The sequence below is a fragment of the Ictalurus punctatus genome, chromosome 15, assembly GCF_001660625.3.
Source record: "Ictalurus punctatus breed USDA103 chromosome 15, Coco_2.0, whole genome shotgun sequence".
In the NCBI taxonomy this organism is placed as follows: domain Eukaryota; kingdom Metazoa; phylum Chordata; class Actinopteri; order Siluriformes; family Ictaluridae; genus Ictalurus; species Ictalurus punctatus.
The window spans coordinates 5143045-5156862 of NC_030430.2; the positions used below are offsets into that span (position 1 = coordinate 5143045).

At 42.3% G+C, this 13818-nt stretch overlaps 1 protein-coding gene across 3 annotated transcripts in view; it reads right to left on the minus strand.

The window, feature by feature from the left end:
* acap3a (ArfGAP with coiled-coil, ankyrin repeat and PH domains 3a) overlaps window positions 1–13818 on the minus strand; it is a 57829-nt gene that overhangs the window by 26677 nt on the left and 17334 nt on the right. For all 3 annotated transcript variants that reach the window (XM_053686204.1, XM_053686205.1, XM_053686203.1), the window contains exon 2: window positions 4837–4894. In XM_053686204.1, coding sequence (XP_053542179.1) covers window positions 4837–4894 — 58 coding nt within the window. The remainder of the gene's footprint in view (window positions 1–4836; window positions 4895–13818) is intronic.

Sequence of the window (13818 nt, forward strand, 5' to 3'; positions counted from 1 at the left end):
TCATCCCCCCCATTTATCATCTTACCTACTCTGGCTTGGTCTCAGTCCTTTATTAAAACACTGCTATTGAGATGATTAAATCTCAGACTACATTAGAGAGCAGATACACACTCACACAGGGGAAAAAAAACCCAACAACCCATATTCTCCACACACACGCGCGCGCGCGCACACACACACACACGACAGTGTAGTTTCCTCTGCAGTGGAAGCGCTCTCGATAATGTTCCTATTAGAGATATTCCTATTAATTTCGGCAACCGAAATTATTCGGCCGAAAATAGCAAAAAAAAAAAAAAAAAAGCCTGTTCGGTGTTCGGCGAATAAGTGAAAAGGTTGAATAAATTTAACTTTAACGTGTTTGAAGACGCGACCAAATAGCCTAGCAACCAGAGCGAGAATTTCACGACCTCCACTTCCGGCAGCGCGCTCCGAGAGGTGAGGGGGCGCGCGCGTGCACCAGTGCTCAGCGAGCGCGTGCTCTTCGGATGTTGACAACCGTGACATTGTTTACTGTGGACACATGCGTTTGTTTTGTTTCTGTTCCGGAGTATTCTGTCACGTGGCAAGACGTAAGGGAGTAGAGTACGGAAGCAGGTAAAGACGTATTTATTAAAGGGCAGGCAGACAAATCCACATCGTAATCCAAAAAACGTAGTCACAGAAAACAGGGTCACAACACGAAACAAGAAACATGAGCTAGTACTGTGGACTGGGAGTGGAACAACCAGCGGGGACTAAACGAACTAATCTATAGTTTAACTAAATCTATCAAGGAACATAACATTAACAACGTATCTAACTCTACTATATCTGCTATAATACTCGGCGAGGTGTACAGGGACGCGAGCGGTATATATCCCCAATATAATCAGCCGTATAGAACCCAATAGAACCATTTCTGCACTCTTGTCAATGCACTTTTTAATGCACTTTTTTGTTGTAGGCTACAGAGTGTTCCATTCTTTCAGCAGTCAGTTATAGGCCTAACATCGGCTATTCAAGGGGGGCTCAAAGATGACCACATCAAAATATTTGTATTTTACTCATTTGTTTATGTAAAGTTATACTGTGCCTTGTTGGTAGCCTGTGCCTGCTGGAATGAAAACAAATGTTCAGTGTTAAATAAATATTTTGAAATCGTAGTTTTTGTAATTGATTTTTTTCTTTGAAACGCAAGACAAAATAGTAAAAAGACACATTTTGACTATTTAATTTATGCAATGGTGAAAAAAATGGCAAAATAACGAGAAAAAACGGAAAAAACGTGTTCGTTATTCGCCCAAGTTTATCATTATATTCGGCTTCAGCCAAGAATTTTCATTTCGGTGCATCCCTAGTTCCTATTAGATTCCCACGTAAAGAGCAGAAGAACAATTTCTCGCTTTTTCCCGGCACGCCACTGAGCCGCAGCTTCACACGCGCAGCCGTCTCATGCGGTTTCATGTTTGTTTTAAGCCCTCAATTATCACTCCGGCTCCTGTGTGTGTGTGTGTGTGAGAGAGAGAGTGTGTGTGAGACACATTCTCAGGTGGCCTCCATGTGTGAGACTGTACCAGAAGGCAGTCACGAGGCTCTGGAGCTCGAACTGTGGCCTCCGGAGCCAAGCCTCTGATCTCTCTCTCTCTATTTTTTATTTTTTTTTGCTTATTCTCTTTCATTTGTTCTTCTGCTCTTCTCTCTCTCTCTGTGTGTTCTCCATTCCCTTTTTAATCAGGTTCAGTCACTGCACGTAGACCCCGCAGTTTATGGTTTAAGGTTGCTCGTTAAGTGACACAATTTTGACGGTTCTGGAGGACGGTAGAAATGGATTTTCTTTGTCAAAATCCTTGGGATCATAACGCATAACGGCCACTTCAGATATCTAAGGAAGTAATAAAACGCAACAGGGCAGTGGTGGGCGATATGACAAAAACATCACATCACGACACTTTTTTACGATCCACGCTATAACATTAAAACCACCTGCCTACTATTGTGCAGCTCCTCCCCCTTGTGCCATCAAAACAGCTCGGACCCGTCGAGGTGTGGACTCCACAAGACCTCTGAAGGTGTGCTGTGGTTTCTGGCACTAACACGTTAGCAGTAAGTCCTGTAAGTTGTGAGGTGGGGCCTCCATGGACTAGACTTGTTTGTCCGGTACGTCCCACGGATGCTCGATCGGATTGAGATCTGGGGAATTTGGAGGTTGAGGCAACACCCTGAACTCTTTGTCATGTTCCTCAACTGTTCCTGAACAATTTTTGCAGTGTCCCAGGGCACATTATGCTGCTGAAAGTGGGCACAGCCATTAGGGAATACCATACATGAATGGGGTGTACTTGGTCCACGACAACGTTTAGGTAGGTGGTACGTGTCAAAGTAACATCCACATGGATGCCCAAGGACTCAAGGTTTCCCAGCAGAACATTTCCCAGAGCATCACACCGCCTCTGCCGACTTGCCTTCTTCCCACAGTCCATCCTGGTGCCATCTCTTCCTCAGGTAGGTGAGTGACGCACACACACCCGACCGTCCGCATGATGTAAAAGAAAATGTGATTCATCAGACCAGCCCATATTCTTCCAGTTCCGATGCTCATGTTCTGACACCTTTCTATCATGGCCAGCATTAACTTCAGGAGTAGCTCTTCTGTGGGATTGGACCAGTCACCCCTAGCCTTTGCTCCCCAATGAGCCTTGGGTGCCCATGTCCCTGTCGCCGGTTCACCAGTTGTCCTTCCTTGGACCACTTTTGGTAGGCACTAACTACTGCACACTAGGAACACCCCACAAGACCTGCCGTTTTTGGAGATGTGATAGGTGCCACTGTATTTTATATTTTACAATCATTAAAAATGTACAAAAAGCATGACAACGATGACATCTCATAAAAGCGAATCACTAAATTCTAGTCATTAGTGACACCAAAATAAACATTCTTCAACTGGATACTAATTTGAGTCCAACATGTTTACCTTCCTTTGACATGTCATGAATAATCACGTCCGTTACGACAGAGGAAGAGGAGGAGGAAGAGTAGGAGGAGGTGGACGAGGGGGCGGAGTAATGGGAATTGACAGCTGTCACTCAAAGTCATCAGGAACAGATGGGCCAGTGACCTCAGCAGCATTAGTGCGGCATCTGTTTGAGTGATTTGAGCCTAACGCTGAGCGGAGACACCGGCTCTAATGGACGCTTCACTCTCCACACTGTAGGTGCGTTCATAAATAAAACCACAAACGCGTCAAACACTGCGCTGATGATCTATGAGGCAAAACGCAACCGCAGGAATGAAGTACTGGAGTTCTGACTCGGCCCAAAGGCACGACCATGTGTCTCAAATTGTGTTCTTGTATATTTAACAACAATATATTCAAAAAAAATATACCACTCCTACCAAATAATGTGTTTATTTAATTCGGTATAGAATGTTTTAACTGTTTTATATTACTAAATATTTCTAAATCGCATAAGCAAAATACAATACACTTCTTCAAATATTTCTTTCACACTAAAACATTTATGCTATTTTAATAATAATAAAAATAATAGAAAATGTGAATATTCAAATAACCATAAAAAATAACCACACCTAACAATTACAAATAAATCAATTAAAACTTTCATACATTAAAAAAATAATAATTAAAAAAATATTTTGGAATACAATATACATCATCTAAAACATTTCTTGTTTTTTTTAATACTAGTAAATAAATAAGTAAACAAATTAGCATATTCAATAACATTTTTATCTAGTTAATTATTTTAAAAAAACATTATGCCTAATCGTAAAATGTTTTGAATATATTTCTAAATATTTCTAAATAAAATTAAATTGTTTTGAATGTATTTATAATATTAAAAAAAATCTAGAATATAAAATACAATGTAATAAACTATATATTTTTTTTACAAACTATTAGGCAAAAAGGTGCATATTCAAACAGCAAAAAATATTTATATATATATATATATATATATATATATATATATATATATATATATATATATATATATATATATATATATACACACACATATACTTACATATAAAAATATATTACATATTTATGCTAATTTTTAAGTAGTAAAGCACTTCAAATTACATATTCAAATAGCAAATATAAAATAAAAAAAAAGGCCCCAAAAGTTTGATATTTTTCTAAATTTCCATCACATATAATGTAAAATATTTGTGGTATTTTTATTTTTTTGATATTATTCGTTACAAATGTGCATATTTAAATTTTGTTAAATAAAAAAAAAAGGTTATTATGATGAGTAATGATCCAGTACCAATAGCCTTTTATTTAATTCACAAAAACGGATATGCCTAAACATAACACTTTTTTTAAATTACACAATAATACACAATGTATTTTATTTTTGATTCATTATGGGTATTCTGTACCTGCTAGAGTGCATCATTTTGAACAACTGAGCGGTGCATTATGCGATTTCATGCGCACTCAATATGCCCCGTTATGCTTTCGGACTAAATAATGGTTACGTTTTCAAAATAAAGTGGGTTAGACAGTGAATAGGGGCCAGTTTTCAGGTGAGTTGTATGCGGAATCTGTGTTCGTTCTTAAGCCACACCCCCAAAACCCCGGAATGTTTCTGCAACAGGCCGAGTTTCCCGATTCGACACTAATAAGAGAGACGCGTCTCCTTTGTCCTGATTGGTTGAAAGTTATTGACCTATCATGCTACCTTTAATGAGACTCTCAGCGTGTAAAAACACGTCCATCGCACAGGCAGAGGAAGAGTGTTCGGAAGAAAAGCGATGCTTTATAATACAATCTGAAGAACGTTATGCTTTATTTCATTCTTCTGCAGTGACGCATCTCACCTTGTCCAGCTTCGCCTCAATCTCCACCACTTCGGTCTCCACCTCATCGATGTTCGCCCTGAAAAACACAAAACGACATGAAGTTACTGCACTGCAGAATTGAAATGCTTCTTTATCCTCCACCACCATCATCATAACATTTAAATGAGGGAAGGGCTTTCGGAAGAACGCTGTTCATTGCTCCAGGACAGTTTCCACAGACTTGTACAGTAAATGACACGGCGCGTTAAGGCAGCAGTTCTGGCTAACACACTTAATCTTGTTATTATATTCTCTTTCCTGTAATAATGCATAAATGGTACTTTTTCTTTTTTATCACTGGTGTCATTTTAACATGAAATGTAATCCATCCACGTTCTATACAGCTTATCCTACAGGGTCGTGAGGTGATCACGACCCTTCAAGTGATCAGAGATATTGCGAAATGTGACTAATAGGTGTTTCTTGTTGCCCAGCTGAGCCCTGTTCAATTGAATGTTTAAAGAATTAGTAGCTTTGAATGTTTACTCTCGATTGTTCGTAAAAAAGGATAAACCAACATGAAGACCATAGAGCTGTCTATGGGAGAAAGGCCATTTTGAAGCTGAGAAAAGAGGGAAAATATATCACAGGCGTTGCACAAGCCTACAAATTTGGGTGGTCTGATACAAAAGGTCCTATGTTTTATGTCGTTTAACATGTCTAGATGTAAACACCAGGAAATAAAAGCTGGAATGCTAAACTCTGGTCTCATATCCACCTTTTGATGTCAAACACAAATGTCTTTGGCGTACAACACAAACAAATGACCTGGCCTTGCCGTTCCGATAGTTTCGGAGAGGACCGTATATCCATCTTTTGCACTTTCTCTTCTTATGAATATGTGGCTTCGTTCCTCGTCCCGTGTTTGTCATACGCAGGATGAGGGTGTGATCCGGATCCGGAGCGGTTTGACGACTGATAAGTCAGCGTGAACGTGTGATTATGACGTAGTTGTTAAATAAAGAGAAATGACAGCAGTGACGCAGTGTTCTTGTGAAAAGTAAAACTGTTCAAGTGTCCTAAACCTCGGGAAGGTGTTGTCAGAGTTGCTAAGAGCTGAAGTTTATTTTCAGTAAGACGCCTTTGTGCTGGCTGATTGGATCCGATGGAGCTCTGCATCAATTGGGACAGAGAATCCCAAGTCTCTTTCTAGCGGAAAAAGGATTCATTCACCACAACACGCCACAATTTTACACTGGGGGGGTACGATGGCTTAGCGGTTATGTTTGCTTCGCACATCTGGGGTTGGGGGTTCGAATCACGCCTTTGCCCTGCGTGCGTAGAGTTTGCATGTTCTCCCTGTGCTTCGGGGGTCTCCTCCTCCAGTCCAAAGACATGTGACAGGCTGAGTGGCATTCCCAGATCGTCCATAGTGTGTGAATGTGTGTGTGCCCTGTGGATCCAGGATGTCCCCTGCCCTGTGCACCTGGTTCCCTGACTCTAGACTCCCCCGCAACACTGTGTAGGATAAGCGGTATGGAAAACGGATAGATAAACGCTTAAAAAAAAAAAAAAAAAGAAATCTTATGGCAGGATCTAGCGAAATGGAAATGTAATAGCTTGCCTGACTTTTCTAGCTTTAGGCTTTCCTGAGATCCCCAGCGTTCATCATAAGAATGCGCCACAGTGACCGCACTCACCCACCCTGCTGGCACTGAATCTGAGAAAGAGTTGTCGTGTATCATCTCAACTCTCTCAGACAATAACATCTGAGTCATTGACTGAATGAAAGAGAGAGAGAGAGAGAACGACTTTTTACATAATCATTTCAATAACTCTGTCGTTAACTCAGAACTGCGAAGATAAAGAGCTGCTTTTCTGATCTGCGTACTGTATGAACGCTGACGCTTTGTTCTCGGACCAGGTGATACTTGTTCGTTAACGTTGCCAACCATCCTCGACGGCATTGATCAAATATTTTTATCCTCTAGAAAGAAAATCGCTTGGTAGGCTTATTTACACCACAGTTCAGTTGAATTCTGATTGCATTAATATTGTATAACAGCAGCTCTGGTTTATCTGAATGCACTCGTTCTAATACGTTAACTCACGCAAGGACTTGTACGGCAGACAGAATTGAGGAAAATCACGTGTAATTGTTGATATGGTGAAGTTTTCCGTAAGGAGACGTTTATTTAAAGTCCCCGTGAAGTGCCTTAAAATGTGCAGCGTTATTCGATGTGTCGCCGTACAGTAGTTTCCACTGACACAGGAAGTCAGGACGGGACCTATCGAGTGCCCCCTCCTGCGTTTTAAATAGCCAATAGCGTTTAGCTTACCTCACAGCCCGGGCTAAACCGTACTTGATAGTTAGTACCGTGGGTATTTATGATGTTGGGGGCGGGACACTTCAGATTCTAGAGCACATTTGATTGGACAGAAAATCTGATGACGTGCAGAATGATGTCATCAAAATTGTTGATCGGTATTGGCTGTAGAGAGAGACTGTACATTTTGAATGAGTATATCGTCTAAATGTGAATTTTGTCATTGTTTTGGAGCGCACTAGCGAACAGTAGATAACCTTAAGGCGAATATATTCGGACTAAAAGCCACAAAACTTTCAAAGTTGATTTCGTGGGGACTTTAACATTTTTGGAAGGAGTCTCCAGTGTCAGTGCTTTGGAAAAGTTTGTCATGAGAGAGAGAGAGAGAGAGAGAGAAGGAAATGCTGGTGAGGGAACAACCGTTCCTAGCTGCTAGAAAGTAAGAGATAACAGGGACTAACATGTTTTGCAGATTTTCCACAATTGGAAAGTCTATAAATGGATAAAATGTATGATACATCGTTATTTAATTATAAGTTGTGATTGGCTGGCTTAACATGCCTTCGAAGGAAAATGTTCCTGGAACTACAATCAGCCGTTTTTTCCTCCAGTGGAAATAGTTCCTGGAACGACAATCAGCCATTTTTGTCAGGAATCAATTTGTTTTTTTGATAAATGATGAAACATTTCTTGGGGGTGAACTCAAGACTTCTGGAGCCGAGCATACCGACCGAATCTGGCAGTCAGGGAAATAAAATATAACTGAGACACACACCCACTGTGAACTCATCTACACACTGCCTGCCAGCTAACAGTGGGCTGTGTGTGTGTGTGTGTGTGTGTTTCACTGAGAGAGTGAAGAGAGAATGAGAGAGAGAGAGAGAGAGAGAGAGAGAGAGAGAGAGAGAGAGAGAGAGAGAGAGAGAGAGAGAGAGAGAGATGCCGACCGCCAGTAATTTGACACAGACAAAACAGAGAGGAGACAAACAGCGCCTGGGTAACTGTGTGCCAAACCTCCATGTCTGCATGTCTGAGACGAAATAGGAGAATTTTTTTGTCCAGATGTAGACGAATGTTTATTTAGACAGAATATGCATGCATCCTGCCGTCTATCCTGTGGAAATCTCCCTCTTTTGGGCATCACGGCTGTCGGACGTGAGAATGAACTGACTGAGATCTCAAACAAGCTGGTAAGCGTGTGTATCTCACCTCATACTGTAGCTCGATACATGATGGAAATCTGAAATGTAGACATGACCACCCCTGAAAATGCTCTTCAGGCCTGAAGACACAGCACAGTGCATAAATGAAGACCTGGAGGAAAGTTGCGCTATCCGCCCTCTTCCACATACTCGAGCTAAGAGACGCTCGCGATTGGCTAGTGTTGGCTGCGAATGCCGTGCGATCTCCTGACGAGAGCGTGAGGAACTCGCGAGCTTCTCTCGCTTAAAATTGCAGCTACCGGGAAACCACAAACTTTCTCTTTTTGAAGACTTTTCCAGTGCCGCAAAACTTAAAGTCACAGCTTTGACCGTTATAAAGCCCTGACACTGGAGACTCCTTCCCTAAATGTTTAATAAACACCTCCTCACTGCCTCAAAGCCTCTCCTGAAGCCCTTTCTTCTACAGTGCATTTTTTTTTTTTACCAAAGAGCAGAAATATGTAACGAATAATAAAGAATAAATAAATAAAAGTATATTTGCGATGGGGAGTGGTGTGCAGCATCTGCATCTTGAGTCAGTTTGCACCAAACGATTGAAAATCCTTCCATTTTCCATACCACTTATTCTACACAGGGCTGCAGGGGAGCCTGGGAGTCTCGACCCATCGCAGGGCACGATCGCACACCACTGACAATCTGGAAATGCCGATCAGCCTACAATGCATGTCTGTGGACTGGTGGAGGAAACCGGAGTATCCGGAGGAAACCCTCGAAGCGCGGGGAGAACATGCAAGCGCCACACACACAGGCTGGAGGAGGCGGGATTCGAACCCTCAACCTCGGAAGGTGCGAGGCAAACTTGATAACCATACTAATGCTTATTTAAATATAATTAGCATTAGTATGGATTACTCAGTTTACCGTGTAGACTTAATCAAGTCAAGTTAAGTCAAGTGTCCAGACTGCAATGTGTACATGGGTGTGTAATGTGGGTGGGTTTGTGTTAATGTTATTGTGTGTTTTTCCTGAGTGGAAAGGCACACGCTTGGAGGACAGCTGCTCTATCTGACCTAAGGCTCTCTGTCTCTCTCTCTCTCTGATTGTCCTGCTTCATCGCACATGGCACTCGAAAGACCTACGGGCACATCCCCACCTTCCCTCGGGGATTGTAACCATGGTAACTGATGCTGGCGGTGGGGGGGAGGGTGGGGGTGACCTGTCTCACCCAACACATTTCTGTCTACTCTCTGAATACTCTACTAAGACTGACACTTGAGTCAATGGATAACTGTGATGTCATCTTTACTTTTACTACACTGTATAATCAGGAGCTGTTAAATTCCGGATTCTGATTGGTAAGAAGGTGTTGATTATTTTCTTATAACAGTATGACAGTAGCAAAGCAAATCACAGGTTTACATACTCTATCATCTAGGGTGACTGCTCCATCTAAACGGTAGGTGATTGTTAATATACTGACGAGATGTTTATGTCTGTTTAAACTCAACATATTAACGTAACTTGTTTAATATCTCTCTCGTTGCACCTCGGTTCTGTGGCACACGCTACTCTTTACCGATTCACACCACTTTCTGCACTACACACACAAACTGAGATCATATTTGTGGATTAAATTAGGTTCGTCGCAGTTTTTTTTAGCCTTCTGGGCAAGTATATCATGAGCCTGGGCAAGCAATTTGGTGCAGTGGTCTTGCTAGTGAATTTATGATTGGTCCACACCTGCAATATGGGATTACAATGGGCTTTAAAAAGAAAACAGTCCCACGCACACCTCTAGCATCGTCTATTTCTGTTCCACTGGAAAGTACAGCCTGTCTGAGGTGTTTCAGCCCAGCTGCAACATCACGATCGCCTCACTGCCGATGACGGATGTCATTATTGTGCCCTTGATCGAGGCACTTAATGCCAAGATGTTCCAAGGACACTGTTTGCTCAGCCTGTTACCATCACCTCTGCCACTTTGAACAAGAGTCTTATCTTCATCATAAAATATACATCATTACAAAGCTTCTACTCAACCCACAGCTCTCCCATCATCAAGGGCAATCTCATAAACCGTACAAAGAAGCAACGTTTCATCATTCATTTATCATTTATTAGCGCTACAGAAATGTTTTCGCACATGTTGGAGTTGGGTTTGGGATCAGAGTATGAGTTTAAAACAAAGGAGCAGCTGAGAACAGACCCGCTAATGAGAAGAAAGCTGGCACCTCTATTATGGCTATGGTCTTGGCTACGGTACTTGTATATTCTGCCAAAAAGATCCCGTTGAGACGGGCACTACCCGTCAAATGGGGTGCCAATAATAATAATGAGACGTTACTAACACACAATATTAAAGGCTTTAGCATACTTAAGGTAGTAACACCATCACAAGGTTACAAGCTCTACGGTTTTGTTTTGGCTGTCACGTACACTCCAGTCCTGCAGGTGGCGCCATGAAAATCGCGTGATAACTTCCGCGACCAAAGTCCTCCATCATGGAATGGTTTGGCTCGGGCATGCCTAATTTAGAACGACCAATAGTAGGATTTCACCCTTTGTTTTTTCCCCAAAGCTGACTGACCATGTAGTCTGGAATAAAATTGACAGTGTTCACTTTAATGGATTCAAGACACACTTAATGTTTCTCCAGTTTTGTTCTGCCAATAGTCTTCAACATACACAGTCAGTGTAACAGTGCTGAGAGAGGGGTGGGGGTCTGGGCTACATCCTGTCTGAGACATGATACCATCAAGCCGAATATTGATTCTTTTATTGGCGTAATAGAGTCTGCGGGTTTTGTCTCAGTCAGAAAAGGAGGATGGATGTGCGGTGTAGTGAGGGAGGGGCTTTTTTTTGGTAAACGTTCTATTTGTTAAGGCTGATTTTTGTTCAGTTGATCTATCCATCCATTTTCTGTACCGCTTACCTTACGCAGGGTCGTAGGGAGCCTGGACCCCATCCCAGAGGGACTTGGGCACAATGTGGGGGACACCCTGGATGGGGTGCCAACCCATCGCAGTGGTCAGTTGATGTTGGTTTCATTTTCTATAACAGAAGCACTGACAGTAGTGCTGACTGCATGACAAATCACAGGTTTATATTAATATACGTTTGTTCCATGGTACCATTCCTATAGTAATTTACACAGATAATTGCAGCAGATGCATTTATTTGGTAGGCAATTTGGGATGGAGTCTCCTGTGTCAGCAAGGTTCCTGGGCTTTGGGCGGCTGTGCTTCAGGTGGTAGAGCGGGTTGTCCACTAATCGTAGGGTTGGCGGTTCGATTCCCGGCCCACGTGACTCCACGTCCTGAAGTGTCCTTTGAGTAGGACACTGAACCCCGAGTTGCTCCCGATGGCAAGCTAGCACCTTGCATGGCAGCTCTGCTACCATTGGTGTGTGAGTGAACTAAAGCAGGCCTCGAGCAGGCTGTGTGTCAAATCACGAGGTCAGAGCCAGAGCATAAAACAGCGTACCCAACCATTATACCCGTGCAGAATTTCCAGGATGTCAGCAGTTTTTTTTTAAAACTTGTTTTGAGTCCTCTTGAGGAAGATCAGTATGTGAGTCATATCTAAAAATGCATCCTCCATCCTACTCCTTTATTTACTATAACTCTAGTGTAGTCACTTCCTCTCTCAATCCCACACACACACACAGGCTGGTGCACTAACGACCTCCCAGAGACACTCAGGCTGTAATTAATCACTCACGCTCGGATGATGATGAACCACTACATGGGTATGGTCAGGGATTCAGACACAGATTCAGCCGCCATTCTTTCTCAGTGCATTCGAACTCGGCTCGGAAATATCAATACTAATATATCGGCATTTCCTGATGTCTCACGTCGCTAATATTTACTTAATACTACATATAAAAAAGTCTGTTTATACCGTATCTAAGCTATTTCATTTATGTTTACTTCTCTTCTCATTTCCTCCAGATGGTATTGTGCATTGTTTCCTTCATTGAGATAAGTAATAAACTTCTTTCTATGACAACATTGATGAATTCTAGAAATCTGATTGGTCGCTAGTTCTAATATGTTCGTGTTTTTACTGTAAAGTAAGAACTAATACAAAGACTTGTATGTTGGACACTCAACATAAATTAATTCGAAAAAATGTATGAGTTTTCTGTGAAGAGATGTCCATTTAGAGATTTTGGAAGGAGTCTCCAGTGTCAGTGGGTTCTTTTTCAACAATCTTCAAACTTAAGATGAGGTAAGATACGCTTGCGTTCTTGTTCTTATTTCCTTCAGCATATTATCTAAAGACACATACTTTGTAGTCTCTATCAAAAACACACCCTCATGTTAGTTCACTAGGTCATGGACTAAGAATATTATCGAGCTAAAATTATCACTTGGGGTCCAAGCACCAAAGATGCATAGTTGTGAACTGTAGCTGTCATGGGGTAGAATATGCATAATATAACCCCATGGCTATAAATATCAAATGGACCAGAATGCAAAGCATATAATTCAGAGAGGACACCATGCAAGCAGGGCTAAGGGTCTAGCTTTCCTGCAGATCACTATGACCGGCAGATCACTACAGCCAACACTTCATACCCCACTGATAGGGAAGTGATGAGATTTAATTGTTGGTGCTGTAAAATAGAAGTTGATCCCTTCCCTTTGATCCTTGGCCAACATGGCTCCTCCCACAGTCGCTCTCCATCAACACCTCCCGCAATGCACTGGTGTCTCCACTGAGAACTCTTGGCATCAACTCTTAGGTGGAACCTGATTTTGGCACGGACGCAGGGTCAGTCAGCAAAACGCAAAACCGGTCCGTGCGGGTGGTATCTTTTCTCACACACGATTCCCACAGGCTCTGGATTGGGAATTGTTGGTATGCTAGGGCCAGCTGGACTCACTTAAGCCTGCCAGAGAGCGACTAAACACACGTAGCTCACCACAACTTGGCTGTCAGGTCTAGAATGTAAACCATCAACAGACAGAATGTAAAGAATTGGGAAAAGTGTAAAAGTGTGGGTGTTCTGTTCTCCTCTTCTGGCTCACAGTGAAGGCTGCTTGCCTTCTGACCCATCCAAAGTCAGACCCGATTTCATCTACTTGATAGGACGAGTCTCCTATCTTTAGCTTTCAGCATGTGCCTAGTGCATTCTTCTCTGCCAGCCACTGTGGCCGAGGACGATCACTCAACTGAACCAGCATGCAGATGTTCAGAGATACGGCACGGACATTAAGCTGAACAGAAATCGTCCGTTAACAAATGGTCACTCAGATGAACAGCACCTCTGGGTTTGCACAGCACTGTCAATTGTTTAAATGCTACATTGATTTGTTTCGGGCAGCTGAAAGCTTGGCAGAGTCACAAGTCTCAGTTCTTCAAGACAGATTAGGACAGCTGAGAACGCTTCCGTTAAACTGGCCTTCTTTCAAATGAAAACAAGGAGCCAAGTATGCTTGTTGTGTGCGAGGGGGAAGTTATGTCCGTGCTTCCCCTGGCAGATTGGAAAGCTTTAAATAATGGTAACATGTTTCTGCTCTCCA